Below are 16,324 nucleotides of genomic sequence, written 5' to 3' on the forward strand. Positions count from 1 at the left end.
TTCTGTTTGGGAAGTTTCTATTGTCATATCCTTAAGCTCAGAGATTCTTTCCTCAACCAAGTCCAAGTGTACTAGTAAGCCCATCAAAAAGCATTCTTCATTTATGTTACAGGGTTTTTGATATCTAGCATTTAATTTTTTTTTTTAGAATTTCCATCTCTCTGCTTACATTATCCATTTGTTCCTGCATGTTGTCTACTTTTCTGTAAAGCCTTTATCATATAAAAATAGTTCTGTTTGTTTTTAATTCCTGGTTTAATAATCACAATATTCTTGCCATATTTGACTCTGGTTATGATGCTTATTCTCTTCAAACTGAAAATCACTTTTTTTTTTTTGCCTTTACAAATATGTCTTGTAATTTTTTTGTTGAAAGGTGACTATGATGTGTTGAGTAAAAGGAACTACAGTAAATAAGCCTTAAGTAATGTGGTGGTAAGGTGTCAGGGAGTGGAAGCATACTGTAGTCCTATGATTAGGTCTCAGTCTTTTGGTAAGCCTATAACCCTGCACGGTAAACTTCAGCAGTTTTTTCTCAGTTGTTTCTCCTTCTTATGATGGACAGAATTGCTAAAGGGGACTACAGTGGTGTATTTCCCTTCCCCACATGGAAGGCTAGAGCCAATTGGAGCTGGATATTTTCCTTCCCCCAAGTCAGTTAGGCTTTGATAAAATCCCACTGGGTTAGGCTCTAGTAAAAAAGTTTCTCCTTGCCCAACCAAAAAAAAAAGAAAAAAAGTTTCTGCTGCAGCCAGAGTTTGTTAAGAACAGAATGCTCTGCTGTATTTCCAAATGGTTGCTTTCCCATCCCCCAGCCAGAAGCATGAGGGGATTTTTCTGATAGTCACTGTTAGTTCACTTTGTGAGTATGCTATACTAGTCCTACTGGAAGTATAGTTCACAAAGGTATGAGGGCTCCTCTATGACTGGGTTTCCCTGGAGTTTTTGACTCTCAGGCTTGTCCACAGTGAGCCTTCAGCATTTCATCAATTACAGTTCAGGTTTTCCTACCCCAGCACTGGTTCCCAGAGGTTTCTGCTCCGGTTATGATTTCCTGTATCTTCCTATCTGTCTCTCCAATTTTGAGGGCAGCGGTTTTCCCTGTGTCCTCATTTCTGATGAAGTTAAGAAGAGTTGTTGATTTTTGTTTGTTCAGCTTTTTACTTGTTATTAGGATGCAGTGGCAAGTTCTAAGCCCCTTATATGAGACTAGAAGCTCTGCCTGCTTTCAAAATTCATTGCTGTGTAAAAATATCAGTTTGCTTATGCTTTATTTTCTGGATTAAGTTACATGATATAAAACATACACATCTGAGGATCTGAGAAGATCTCTAGGTGAATTCCTGTATTTCAAGGGACTATTATACTACTTATTCCTTGCACAAAAGATATTCAGAGTTAAGCAGTTTGTAAGCTATACCCAGTGCCCTAAATAGTACTGTAGGTGCTGTATAAATACCATAGATACTTAATAAACATTTGTGGAATAATCTACAAATGAATGAATGAAAGATTTCCCTGGAACTCCTTGGATTCTTTCCAGTTTCACCAGATCACTCCCTAGTTTTCTGATAAACTCGATTTGTCCTGAGAAAGATAGAGGAAAGGAATTGTTCTAACTTTTAATATTGTTATTAGTTGTTAATATACTAACTTGGTCTGAATATGAACCTTGAAAATGTTTCTCCTGATTTTCAATTTGGAAGTACAAAATTCAGAAACTTGCAAATCTCTGTGTAAGGAGTGTTCTATGCAATAACCACTCTAAGTCTTCCAAACAGTGACAAAAATTGCTAAACTGACAAACATAAAACAAAACAGAAAACTAAAATGTGGGTAGCTTATTTGTTTAGTAACAAGAGTTAAGTGCATTATTTTGTTGTAGATTATCTTTTGCATACTTTTATTCTCAGGCTGTCTTTCTCTGTTATCCAGGAATCTCTAGGTTTCCCCATTCCCTTGTTCCCTTCTTTACCCAACCTAGGAGTACATGCAGAAAAACAATACTAATTTTAATTTCAAACTAAACGAATTTTAAGAGGTGAGATATATATTTGGGCAAATTTAACATGAGGGACATATTACCCAAATAACATTTAGTTGACTTTAAATGGATTTATTTAGGTAGCAGCTCTGTTCTACTAATGTGCCCAGTAGTTAATTACTATTTGTGCTAGACTGCCATCCCCAGCCTTCAGCTTAACTATTTTTTACTGGGCTCTGGTTCCAGAGCAGTGGACTAAGAAAATTATTAATGCTAGAGAAGGGTAGGAAGAGGGTGAAGGGGATTTCGAAATCATGTCATATAAGGAGTGATTAAAAAGAGAAGGATGTTTCCCTAAGGAAAAGAAGACTAGGGTAGATTCTTTATCAACATTTATCTCAAAACCCTTAGCATGGTCCACAGGCCCTGAATCATCTGTCTTCCACTTACTTCTCCAGCCTCATCTTGCAAACATTCTCACTTTCGGTGTTTCAGCTCTTTTGGCACAGTTTGATACCTCCTTTTTTAGGCCTTTTGCATATACATTCCTTTGGCTAGGAAGATTCTTCTCTGCTTTTTGGCCTATTTCCTACTATAGATCTCTGTTCACATATTACTTCCTCAGGGAAGCCCCAAAACAAAACAAAAGTTTCTAGCTCAGGTTTCCCTTGCAGCAGTTATTTCATTTGTGTGTCTCTCATGCTAGACCATAAGCTTCAAGATAGAAAGAACCGTGTTTGTTTTGCTAACCATTTTCTCACCTAACCCAGTGCCTGGTATGTAGCAGGTAGGCAACAAATACTAAGTGAATGAACATCCATGCTCATTCTGGCTAAATTGCTGTTTTCAACTCAAATGTCAAAAATTTCTTAAAAGCCCACACAGAAACAGTAACAACAACAAAAAAAGATAGGTGACATGAGTGAATAAGGACTGGGCATAATAGGAATTTATGGAAACTGTAGAGAATTGAAGACAGCATGCATTACATAAAGGCATTCAAAAGTCAACTTTGAAATGCTGTGATGACAAAGTATATAGCATGTTCATATATCACATTTGGCTATAGGCTGCCAGTTTGCAACACCTGTCTTAAGTAAATTGATATATTAATTATATATAATATTGTAGAGGGCATTTAATTCCATGAGAAAATGCTCACATATACTAAGTTTAATCTTACTGGTGGATTGAAAAATAAAAATAAATAAAAAATTTTAAAAAGCATGCTAAATACAACAGTGGCATTCTCATTTAAAAATACACAGAGAAAACAACTGTGTAAAGGTTTGTACTAAAATGTCAACAGTGGATATCTCTAGATGATAGAATTGCATGTTCTGGTATGTGTGCTTTTTTGTATTTTCTTAGTATTTTACAATGAACATGTAGTGTTTTTGTACTCAGAAATAAATTGTTTTTACAAGGTAGAGAAGTAACTCAGGTGTCAATGTGGAGGATAAAGTAGAGTATAATAGGATCAGAGGCAGGGAGATTGACTATTGCAATAATGTGGGTGAAAACTCATGAAAGCCTAATTAAGGCAGTGGCTGGGAGGACAGTGGTTATCAATGTTACCTGGTCCTCTCTGCTTAAACATATGCTTCAATTTCTACTTGATTATAATTGCTTATGTTGCGCAAACTTTCAGGTGGAAAGCAGAGCACAAGCCACTGGCTCGCTGTTTTGTCTATTTTTTTATTTTTTAGCATTTGTTGGCATTTAGTGAACCTCTTTCCCTATGGCTTCAAGCCACCAGGACAAAGGTCCTCCCCACCACCATCTTAATCTTTTTCCAAGCTCTTCTGCTACATAATTCGGCCTTCATGATGACAGACTGCTTTAGGAGATTTTCCTTCCCTAGCACTTTGTAGTAGCTCTAGAAGAACAGAGAAAATAACTTACACTGTGGCAGGTACCAACTCCTTGATGGGAATGAGGAAAGATGCCTGCCAACCTACTTTCTAAAACCAAGGTACAGTATGTTTCTGCCCGGACACTTAAGGGGACACTGGTTGCCCCCATCAGTGAATCAAGACCAGCAGATGCTGAGGACTCCAGCACATTGGAGAAGAGCCGTGTCAGGATGTGACTCTAGTCTCAGAGAGCTCCCTTTTTTTGAATTCCCAAGTCTTCCTGGCAGTATCTATCCCTTACCTCTTGGAATTTCAATCGAGTAGAAACCCAGGAAATATTTCTCAATTCATGGGATATCTTCCCCTTCTGCAGTATCATTGAGACTGCCTCTGTTTCCCTGTAATGATTTCATTCTTAGGCAGGTTCACTCGACATGATGACCAAAGGCCAGATGTAGCTTGTGTTTTTTTTTTTTTTTTTTTTTGCTTATTCCAGAAGCAGGTGTCTTTTTCTTGATAGTGCTAGCCCAAATGATAAGACTATCTCTGATTAACTTCAGTTTTGTTAATCTGCCCATTCCTGAACTAATCACTATGGCTGAATGATAGGATACTTTGGCTAGCCTGATTTGTGGGCCTACTCCTGTGGTATAAAAATTAGAATTAGGTAATGAACGATTGCATCTGGAGAAAGAGGGACAGGTCTTTATTAGGGCACGCTCTGAAATCTCAGTGGCCTAACACAAACGAATGCGTATGAGCTGTAGCACAAGTGTCCCTAATTGGCAAGCAAGTATCCTCCCAGTGAAGAGTCAGGAAACTCTAGCACAAGTGTCTCTAATTGGGAAGCAAGTATCCTCCAAGTGAAGATTCAGGAAACCAGGAGTCCTATCTTGTGGCTTTGCCATCTTTAACACATAGTTTCCAGTGCAAATTTGCTCATCTGCCTCAAGTTGATGGGGAGTGGGATATATTGGATTGCTCATGTGATGTTTCCATAGGCCAGAGCTGGAATAGGAGTGCATCACTTCTCACATTCCACTGGTTAGAACCTAATCAGCACACCTAACCCATATACCTAATTGCAAGAGAGGCATGGAAATATAGCTGTGTGGCCAGAAGAAGAATTTAGCATTTGCAAGAATCTACTATTCTGATCACTGAACATGTATTTTACCTGTCTTTCCACACACAGAACATACCCTGTCCCAAAGGAGACAATCTAAAGTTTTAACCAGTTACTGGAACAGGCTCAAAGTCTAGGATTTTCAGAAAATGTGCAGTTCTCTTCATTAGGTACAGATGTGACCTAAGAACTAAAAAGACAAATTATCTTTATTGTCACCCCCATCCCTGCAAACCCAATATACAGTGGTAACTCAGGGACAGATAACTATAATACATTCTCTCATTCAGAAAAAAAATGTGATACTGAGCAATACTATTCATGTATAATAATGATGAAATACTGCATAAACATTTTGCGGCCCATCTCCTTGAAACTGAAGAGAGTTCTGATGAAACTCCAATTCTAGTCTTCAGGAGAAACTCCCTGTCCAGTCTTTAGTACAGCTCTTTATACGAGCTTCTGAAATGTTCTTTTTTTGTCCATCATTCTCCACGGCCACATCCTATGTGGGTACTGGGGAGCTGTTAAGGTTTTATGCTCTATTTTTCTACTTATGCAAGCTTGGGGTTGGACAGTTACCCTCTGTTTTAACACCCGAACAATGATATTTGAGCCAGATTTAGTATGATTAATAAAATTCCTCTAAAAATGTAGTCTTCTGATTGATTTGCTTCTGGTAACTACACCCAAAGTTCTTTCTTACATAATTATCAAGCCTAATTTACTGCTTTGCTGCCTTGCTCCTATGCCAGTTCCTTTAGACCTTTATCGTAGCTATCTTGAAGCCATCTAAAATAATGACTTTGAATGGAAAGACCAAACCCTTTTCCTGATATTTGTTGCAGGACTTAATCTCAAGGGTAACTATACTCAAGACCTCTTCTAGTTTTTTTTTTATTTTATTAGAAGTCTTATAAAAGTCAACTTTTCCAACCCTTCCTGAGAAATATTCCTGTACACTCTCACTTCTGTGAAGTATTTCCTGAGTTTCTCTCTTTAGTAAAACCTTACTAAAAGTAAAATATAAAATTCAACACAGTATTACTTTTGCTCTTTTCAATCATTTCCTCTGGAGCTAATCTAAACAGATAGGTGATCTGATTTTGAATTATTTCAGGTGACACTTTTACTAATTACTTTGCCACTGCAAACATGGGCCTCCTTTTTCTAGCCTCCAAATCACATTCTCTACCACCTGCTGCATCATAAATAAGCTGATGTAACATATTTTAGGTTATTGTCTTAGCAGTACTCCACTTCTTGTACCAATTTCTGGACTAGCTATGGTCATTCTAGCTCCTATACATATAAATTCTCAAATCTCAATTTTTTCTCTTACAATAAGTGCAAAAAGGGGTGTTTCTAATTGGGGTGGCTCTCTTCCAAGTACTGTTTCAGCCACTCATTCTTCTTCTCTTTTCTGGCTTTGGCATCTCCAATACATAGTTTTGAAGGTCACCATGCTCAAAGGCATCAAGTTGACGAAAAAAGAGTAAGGGAGAATAGGAGGACTTCATTAACCCTAAAAATGAGCACATCATTTCCATTCATATTTAATTGGCTAGAAGTTAATCACGGCCAGGCTCGGTGGCTCACGCCCGTAATCCCAGCACTTTGGAAGCCGAGGTGGGGGAATCACCTGAGGTCGGGGGTTCGAGACCAGCCTGACCAACATGGAGAAACCGTGTCTCTACTAAAAATACAAAATTAGCCGGGTGTGATGGCACATGCCTGTAATCCCAGCTACTTGGGAGGCTGAGGCAGGAGAATCGCTTGAACACGGGAGGCGGAGGTTGCAGTGAGCTGAGATTGTGCCATTGCATTCCAGCCTGAGCAACAAGAGCTAAACTCTGTCTCAAAAAAAGAAGTTCATCACATGACTATAACCAACTACAAGGAAAGCTGTGAAATTTAGTTTAGCTGTGTGCCTGGGAAGAAGAAATAAGTTTCATGGGCTAGTCAGTCCCTGCCAGAGGTTCTAACGGGGGAAAAAAAAAGTTAGATAAAAATAAAAGAAAGTGACTTTACAGGCCTTGTCCATTTTAATAGTTTTGAACCTTATCCTACTAGTGAAACAGGATCATCATTTCACTATTATATTAAAGAGCAAAAAACTCATTTTCTTCCAAACAATGAGATTACTTTAAAGAGAGCATTTTTGGTAGCACGATAGACACAGAGACTAGACTGCAGAGGGCTGACAAGTCAATTTCAGAAAACAAAAAAGACACTGAATGTAGACACTTTTTTTTTTGAGATGGAGTCTCGCTCTGTCGCCCAAGCTAGAGTGCAGTAGCAGGATCTCAGCTCACTGCAAACTCCGCCTCCCAGGTTCAAGCGATTCTCCTGCTTCAGCCTCCTGAGTATAGAATACTTTTTAAAGAAAGAAAGTTTGCTTGTGAAGGAAATAATTGAAAGCTACAGAAGAATTAGCTAAGGAACCAGAATTTGTAGAAGGTTGACAACAGAAAAGATAATAAATGCATGAGAAAGAGGGGTATTGGAACTAGAATATGTATTAAGAGTTAATCTCACATATGAACAGGGAGTCTCTCATTCGTTGATAATGGAGAAAAGGCAATCTCAGGAAATTTCTAGCACTTGGAAAATTGTGAAGTTCTAAGTTAAAAGTCATATAATGAAATGGGCTGGGATTTAAAGATTGCGAAAAGTATTCAAGTGGAAAGGGAGAAAAAGATGCTGAAGAATATACAAAGTAGGAGGGAGGGATGCAGCTGAAATTATAAAATCTAAATCAGTAGTGGTGAGATACACAATGCAGTGCTCTGTTCTACACTGGAACTCAGCAACGACTGTAGGAGAGGAATAGGCAGATGGTTACCACTCCGTATATATATTTACTATAGCACTTATTACACTGTAAAGCCCCTGGAAACAAGAGACTTTGATTCCACAAATTATGCACACAGTAGGCACATGATGAATTTTTGTTTGAATGAATTGATTTAGTCATTGCCAATTCTGCCATGGTACTCTGTAGAGTACTGGCAACTGCCCACATTTCATATGGTATGCCAATGCTAAAAAGAAAAAAAATGCTAAAAAAAAAAAATCCAGGCATATTCAGCTAAACTTAGCAGTCTTAAAATGGCAACTATGTCAGCTGAGACATACTTTTAATCTTGTGCCAGTACATCTGTCTTTGATGTTTGCTTCATTTTCCTTATGCCACTATACTCCTACTAGACCAGAAAGGGATAATTCTGAGTTCAATGGGCTCCACTATCATTTCAAAAGTCCTGAAACTTCTTCAGACACCTAAAAATGAACCCACAACTCCCATAACAGCATTCCTTCCGAGAGAAGTATACAGACAACAATCACTATTTATGCTTGCTTCCAAGCTGAATCGAAGAGGACCGGAAGAGCTAAATCAGGGTCATTCAGTGAATCGTCTACAAAGTCTGGCACAGACCACGCATCCTTCCCGTGTCTTCCTCCCCTTGGAAACTTGAGGTGTAAGTAATGATCTTAGATATCTCCTAATCGACTGCCTTCATATTACACACGTGTAAACTCAGGTAGAGGATGTCTATGAGCCGAGCTTAAACTCAGGTAAAGAAGGCTCTTTTCCCAACACGACGCCATCTCTCATGATCCAAAGCTCTATCTCTCGATTTGGCGGTGGAAAAAAATGACCAGGAATAAAACTACGTACAGCAGTCCAGAACGAGGCCCCACCTCCCGGATCTGGCGGACCGGCCTCCCGTCAGCAAAGTGTCTGGACCGCGCTTCCGCACCTCACACTGCCCGGGGCCGGCTCCTCTCCAGCCTCCCCGTACTCCCCACACGTCGCAGCACTGCGCGCCCGCGGGGCCCCAGACCCGGCCCTTGAAATCTCACTTTCGCCTTTCGGCCACCCGCGCGCCACGGCTCAGGCGACGACTGATGGCGTCACTGCACTTCCGCCTGCGGCTGCGTTCTAATCACAAGCCAGGAAGGAAGAAGGGAGGGCTGCAGGGCTGTGTGTGCGGGAAATAGCGAGGAAAGAGGAGAAATCCGGGAGCTCGCGGGCGCTCTGGTTGCAATCGCGCCCCCCTCATCTGTCCCCGCCGTTCCCCTTCGGAAGCTGCCCCAGGCACACTTCCCCGCTTCTTTCCAGTCTCCTCTCCTCTGGTTCTCCCGACACCCGGTCTCCCTGTTACGCCTCACCCTCCTTCCCTTGCTCCCTCCCTTTCCCTCCCTCCCTCCCTCCCATCGTCAGGCTCCCCGCCCTTAGTATCGCGAGACGAGGTGAGAGCTGGCGGAGCGGCGGCGGCGGCGGCAGTAGAGGTGACCGAGGCGGTGGCGGCGGAGGCGGCACCGATTGCTGTGTCGGCCCCAGTGCGGCCGAAGTCGCGGTAGAGCGTAGCCCCACGCCCCTCCCCCGTCCGCGCCCTCCCTCTTTCCCTGGGGATGGAGAAGGCGACGGTTCCGGTGGCGGCGGCGACGGCTGCAGAAGGAGAAGGGAGCCCCCCGGCGGTGGCGGCTGTGGCGGGCCCCCCCGCGGCGGCGGAGGTCGGCGGCGGCGTTGGCGGCAGCAGCGGAGCTCGCTCGGCCTCGTCTCCTCGTGGGATGGTGCGAGTCTGCGACCTGCTCCTGAAGAAGAAGCCGCCGCAGCAGCAGCACCACAAGGCCAAGCGTAACCGGACTTGCCGACCCCCCAGCAGCAGCGAAAGCAGCAGCGACAGCGACAACAGCGGCGGCGGTGGAGGCGGCGGTGGAGGCGGAGGTGGCGGCGGCGGCACCAGCAGTAACAACAGCGAGGAAGAAGAGGACGACGACGACGAGGAAGAGGAGGTTTCTGAGGCAAGGGCCTGGTTTCAAAGGAAGGAGGGAGGAAGGGACTGTAAGGGATAGGGGCCGAAGGTGGGAGGGGATTTGGAGTGGGACAGACTCCAGTGGGTTGATCTCTTAGGGGCCAGGCTTTCGACTGCCCCCTTTCTTCCCTCGGCCTAAATCGTGAGGTGTGGGAATGTGGGGGAGGGTAGCTGACACGTGGGGGTGGGAGGACCACGGAGTTCACAGAGTTGGTGAACAGCCTGTTATCATGGGATCGCTCACTTGGTTAAGGATGGAGGGAATTGGTTAGATTCCCTGTTTGCACGCCGGGGGGTGGGGGGGTGGTCTGCCTGGGGCCAGTAGGGCCACCTTAGTCTGAGGCGGGATCGGGATCAAAGCGGGAGGAGTAAAATAATGGGTAAATGAGTCTCTTGGGGACCAACTAGGAGGTTGATCAACTTCTCCCAGTTGTGAGGTGGAGGGGAGCAGTTTGAGGGGGGACGTAAGGTTGTAATGGACTCAGAGCTAAGTGTTTGTGTATGTGAGGGACACGTGAGAAGCTGTACTTTTCCATACTGTTCTGCAGGGTTTTTCGTAACTATCCTGGCTGCTGAAGTAACTTCATTTCCTCGATCTCCCAGGGATTTTCGATGAACTGATGCTGTATTTGTATAAATTTATCAGTAACTTTAAATAATTACAAATGACCATATACATTTGTAAGTGGATGAAAAATATATTTGATCCTTACACGTACATACATCCATGCCTTCGAATGTTTCCTTAGTGAGTTAGAATTAAGCTAGGACCTGTTGTCCCGTAATATGGGACAGCCAAAGAGTAGGCTTTGGAGCCAGGCCTGGTTGTGGTGAGTTGGAATAGGAAGGCCTCTCGGTTTGTCCTAGTGATCTGGTTTCATAATAACTTTATAATTTTTCCTGGGTCCACAGACAGGCGGCGTTGCAGGACCTTATTCCTCACAGAAGCCCTTACAACCCAAAGGCTCAGTAAAACATACCATACTGACAACCAACTGAGAGTTAGCTTTACTCGTTATTAGCTGTTTTACCACTCTCTTGTCTCCTTCCTGAAATAGAATCTAGAAAAATCTTTATTTGGAGAGGGAAATCTTTATCAGCAGAGGGAAAACAGCTTTAAAGGCTGATTTTAAACTTAGTTCTAAGAGGAGACCAAGTGATTCATCTAAAAGTACCACTTACTATTTATTCTCTTCCACAAACATGGAACTTATTTTGATGCAAGTCTGGTTTTCCGAAAATTGGAATTATTGAATCCTGGTCTCTGTTGAAATAGAGAAGTACCTTTTAAAGGATTTGACACATGTCTATTTGTAGAAGACCAGATTCTCTTTTATCTCAGACTGGATGAAGTTGTATAGGTAGAGATATTAAGTGTTGAAGTATGTATGACAAAAATATGCCAGTCCTTGTTTTTATTCCCTTTTAGCCTGTTGGATTCTGAGAATAGGTGTATTGATAGACTTATATTGGCCTACTTGGATGTTTAGGATAGTGTGTTGCTCTGGCGGCGTTTGAAACAAGGAGGAGAAAGATGTGATGGGGTCCTTATCCCTAATAAAATTTGTTATGGTACTTAGAATCATTCAATTGTATGATTCTTCTCAAAGGTGAGAAACATTTTACAGATAATTCAGCCCTTTATTTTAAAAAGGAGGAAAACAAGGTTTAGAGGAAAGTGGTTGTGGTGGGTAGTAGCAAAAGTACAAATCAAAGTTTTCTAATGTCTCAGACCTGTACACTTTTTAATAATAATTTATTTCCTTTTATCACCCTCCTGATATCATTCAGAAATAGTTACTGAATAGCAAGGTAACACAATCATGCAGCTATAGGCAAAATACCATTACTTAAAATTTTAAATTCTCGTGAAACTATTAAGCTCTGGTTTAGAGCAAGGTTATGATAGTTGAATGCAGTACTTACTGGGATATTCTGCTGCAAACTTAACATACCTAGGTAGTTTTGTCCATTGGAATGCGGCCTAATAAGCAGAACTTTTAGTAATTCCTTAAATCATGAAGAATGGCTGTAAGTTTGTAGGTATGTTTATTTTGTGGGTCAGGTTTGTTTTCCTTTTGTAATATAGGAATGGTTATGTTGACTTTCACCAACTATGGTAGTATTTCTATGTTTTTAACATACCTTATCCTGACTTTTACATGGTGTTAAACAATGGGTTTGTTATTTGTTATGAAGATGAGTCAGGAGAAATACGTGTAAGAAAGTGTGCCCATTGGCTGGGCGTGGTAGCTCACGCCTGTAATCCCAGCACTTTGGGAGACCGAGGCGGGCAGATCACCTGAGGTCAGGAGTTTGAGACCAGCCTGGCCAACATGGTGAAACCCCATCTCTACTAAAAATACAAAAAAATTAGCCGAGTGTGGTGGCAGATGCCTGTAATCTCAGCTACTTGGGAGGCTGAGGCAGGAGAATTGCTTGAACCCGGGAGGTGGAGGTTGCAGTGAGCTGAGATTGCACCATTGCAGTCCAGCCTGGGCAACAAGAACAAGACTCTGTCTCAAAAAAAAAAAAAGTGTACCCATTAAAAAAATCTATACAGATGAGGGATGAGCAGACAAAAAGGAGTACATATTGTCTCTGCCCCATCTTCATCTTTTGATCAAAGTAAAGACAAATAAAACTGTAAGCTAAATGGGTGAGTTGTGTAATGTTTTTCTCTTAATTACCATTTTACTGACATGTCAGCAGAAGCCTAACTTTCTGGAGCTAGGAAGTCTTGTGGCTAAAATCACAGTGTTGTCTTTTCTCTAATTCATTCTGTTATAGGCTACACAATAAAAAAAAGTAGATAAAATGATCTTTAAAATTATCCTTCCAGTAAAAATCATCAAAAGATTAAAAAGGAATGTGAAAGGTTATGGTTTTGTGGTATTTAACCTGAAAGGATAACTTTAATTTAACAAAAATATATAGCATTGCTATAAAGAAATGCTATCTGAATAATCTCTGTATCTGCCAAAAGAGGAAAAATGGAAGGAAATGAGAATCAATTCAAATAAGAGCTTCATTTAATTGTTGAACAATAAGAATATAATTTCTAGACATTGGAGTAGGTTATTGAGAATAGGATTTTACTTTAAAGTATTTCAGAATAGGATAATCATGTCTTAGATAATTTGCATAACTTCGGGTATACCTGGAAACAAATAAGACCAAGAGCTACTTGCCTCCCTCTCCCCCTCTATTTGACACAAAATCTTACATTTAAAATTGAAAATGCATAATTTTCTTGGTTTTCAGTGAGTGACTGACCAATATGGAAAATACAAATATATTTTCTAACATAAAAGCCATGATGCTCTTTCAAATTAGTGGACAAAATTAATTAAATTGCTTTTGACTATTACAAGAAAAAAATCTTATAATTTCAAGAGTTGATACTTTATTTCAGAAATAACATTGCATTCTATTGAATGCATTTTTGAATATGACTGAATGATCTTAGTATTTTTTCTTTCTTTTTTTTTTTTTTGGAGACGGAGTTTCGCTCTTGTTGCCCAGGCTGGAGTGCAACAGTCTGATCTTGGCTCACTGCAACTTCCACCTCCCGGGTTCAAATGATTTTCCTGCCTCAGCTTCCCGAGTAGCTGGAATTACAGGCATCCGCCACCAGGCCTGGCTAATTTTTGTATTTTTATTAGAGACAGGGTTTCACCATGTTGGCCAGGGTAGTCTTGAACTCCTGACCTCAGGTGATCCACTGGCCTCAGCCTCCCAGAGTGCTGAGATTACAGGTCTGAGCCACACTGCGCACTGCAATCTTAGTATTTTCTAAGGCAGAATTCAAAGGGGGAGAAACATTTTTGTTGAAGATGCTTAAAGTATAAATACAGTAGGAGTTGATCAGAATTTCATCTGTTTTTGTAAGTAACCTGTGACTAAATCAAGAGATAAACCTAGTGAAGAAATTTTAGACAAAGGGAGCCGGTAAATAAATTAGTACTGACTTAGTATTGAAAGGATTTGCAAGGCCAGGGAGGATCTGTTTACAGACAGAAAAAGAGAGTTGAAAATGAGGGAGAAAGAAAAAATATTTCAGAATTAGGCTGTGTTCAGCTTCATTTGGAAATATTCTTGTTTGTTTTTTATTGGAAAAGTGCTATCTAAATTCCTTTTTTGTAGTGCTTAGAATCCTAGATTAGCCCAGAGAAGCTTGCTTGTTTCATCTCTTAATTGATGTAGCAGTAGTTGTAAACTAGATTTTAAGATCTTTGAAGCAGTAGTCTGTCTTAATTATAATTTATCTTGTCTTCTCTCCTGCTTAAGCACAGTACTAGAAAAAAACAAAACATTTTTAGTGAATAACTAGTACTTAGGGAGGATTCAGCATTCATTTAGGAAAAGAAGAGAAGGAATGGAAATTCTTCCCTTCTTGGATCCAGGGCTTCTGAATAGCTGAAGTTCAGATTTCAACATTTTCCAATTTCTTAATTCCTTTTCGTAGTGATGATGATCTTCTCTAAGTATTAAGGGGAGAGCCAGTTAAACTAATAGGAATTGATGAATGCCTGGTAAGTACCTTAAGCCTCCTAAAATTTTTAAAGAGTAAATTAAAATGAATACTTATTCAGTACCTACTGTTTGTGAAGTCTAGGTAAAGGTTAAAAGTATGGATTTTGGAGCTTGGATTTAAATCCTTGATCCATCATTTACTAGCATTGTGACCTTGGCCGAGTTTTTAAATCTCTACTGCAATTTCCTCATGTAAATGGTATAAACGGTAATGATAGTAGATTCTACTTTATAACATTGTTATGAGAGTTAAATGAGTTAATACAATTTTCTCGTATTCTCATTTTATTCTTGCCATAACCCTATGAAGTAGGTGCTGCTATATTTCTTTCATTATTCAATAAATGTTTGGAGTTCCTACTATGTGCTAGGTATTGTGCTATACTGGGTGAGCAATGGTGAACAAAACTTGTAAGGCACCTTGATTTAAAAATACACCAGTGAATAAATATTATAAGTTTGGGGAGGTGTGAGAGTGAGCTTAAGTGGTTAAATGTACATCTTGAATAATGTGTGAGTTTCAAAGTATACAAATGTTGGCAGGGAGCATTCATTTTACAGGTAAACATACTGGCATAGAAGGATTTTAGGCAACCTCATCAGGGTCACATAGCTAATAAATGTCAGAATGGGATTGAACCTGGGACTGTTAGATTCTACGCCTCCTCATTCATTGATTTATTCTCTCACTCATTCACATGCTCTGTTATGCTGTATGGTGTTGAGTACCATATTTCAGATATTGGCACATTCGGCTTGTATAAGGGAAGACGCTTTTTGGCAGTTGGACGGCCATTGAAGACAAGTTGGTCACCCCAAGTTTTCTTTCCAGTTCTTCTGAAAAACTCACTAAAGAAAAAGAAAGCAAGAAATACAGAAAAGTACAGAAAAATAATCCATATGCCCACCACCTAGAATTAAGTTGTTAACAAGATGAAAACTTCATACTGAAAAACCACCCTTTCTAGAGGCGATTTACCACTTATTCCTTGCCTTTCAAAATATTTACTTTTCAAGGTAATCTCTCCTTATTAATTTGAAAAAAAAATGTTTCTTTTAAATAGAGATTGTTAACTTGGGGTCTGGCTAGGCTATGAATCCTCTGATATTAAACAAAAGATTTTGTTGAAGGTGCTTATAAGGCTTTATTTTTCTTCCTTTCTGCTCTAGCCCCATATGTGCAGGATTTTCATTAGATCCTCAAAGAGTTCTGTGACCCCCACCCTCTCCCTCCTACCTTGTTACTTTGAAACATTCTCACTACAGATTTAGTGGGGAATTTGGTCATTTATTTGGATTATTAAGAGTTTGGAAACTGCTTCTAACTAAGCAGATGATGTGGTAACAAAGAAGGCTTATTTGTGAAGTAGTGGGGCCAAGATTGATCACATCTTTCTGGTAAACCAGCCTTATGCCTACTCTCTTTTCTCTTATATCTTCATGTTTTGCCCTTTAATTAATGAAGCAGTTTACATTGTGTGCTGTGGACTGTCATATCTGAAAACAAAAGCCTTGTCTTACTCATCTGTATATCTCCTGCTATACAGTACCATGTGTCTTATGTAAGTCTTTGTATCTCTCCTAGGTTCTCATGAAGTCCCATCTCTGTAGTAAGAATAACTCATAAATATTTCTTTATTAGCCACCTACTGTGGCAAATCTTTGGGACTTCAAGTCTTGAGGTAACAGAACTTGGTTGCAGCTATTATTTACAGTAGATCCCTGTGGGATGTTTTAATTGAACCATTATTTTTAGTTTAGTCATTTTTAACCTCACCAACTTAACTGGAGTTAGTATTGTGAAAGTTTTCAGTGTTTAATAAGCATCAAAGTAGCATATTTTGACTCTCAGAAATTCACTAGACTATAGGCTGTTTCTGCTGTTACCTGATTATGCCATCTAGTTGATTAGGAAAACAGTTTTTAGGTCCTTGAGGCAGTGCAGTTGCATTTATGACAGTAGTTTATCTGAATTTTTATAAGGATAATTTAATGGGTT

General features: G+C 40.2%; 1 protein-coding gene, 1 long non-coding RNA gene and 1 other non-coding gene across 10 annotated transcripts in view; 1 reads left to right on the forward strand and 2 right to left on the reverse strand.

Annotated features, from left to right (window-relative positions):
- The window catches only part of LOC107974297 (uncharacterized), a 99,594-nt gene extending 90,828 nt beyond the window's left edge, over positions 1 to 8,766 (reverse strand). Inside the window, exon 1 of the long non-coding RNA XR_010156574.1 lies at positions 8,649 to 8,766. This is a non-coding gene — a long non-coding RNA (uncharacterized LOC107974297). The remainder of the gene's footprint in view (positions 1 to 8,648) is intronic.
- LOC112209105 (small nucleolar RNA SNORA3/SNORA45 family) lies at positions 3,965 to 4,089 on the reverse strand. The gene has a single exon (XR_002943774.1). It is a non-coding gene; the product is annotated as a small nucleolar RNA SNORA3/SNORA45 family (small nucleolar RNA).
- The window catches only part of ANKRD17 (ankyrin repeat domain 17), a 185,443-nt gene continuing 177,596 nt past the window's right edge, over positions 8,478 to 16,324 (forward strand). For all 8 annotated transcript variants that reach the window (XM_063809568.1, XM_054683010.2, XM_054683012.2 and 5 more), the window contains exon 1: positions 8,478 to 9,778. In XM_063809568.1, coding sequence (XP_063665638.1) covers positions 9,386 to 9,778 — 393 coding nt within the window. In that variant the 5' untranslated portion in view covers positions 8,478 to 9,385. The remainder of the gene's footprint in view (positions 9,779 to 16,324) is intronic.

Source organism: Pan troglodytes, chromosome 3 (genome assembly GCF_028858775.2).
Source record: "Pan troglodytes isolate AG18354 chromosome 3, NHGRI_mPanTro3-v2.0_pri, whole genome shotgun sequence".
NCBI classification, from domain to species: domain Eukaryota; kingdom Metazoa; phylum Chordata; class Mammalia; order Primates; family Hominidae; genus Pan; species Pan troglodytes.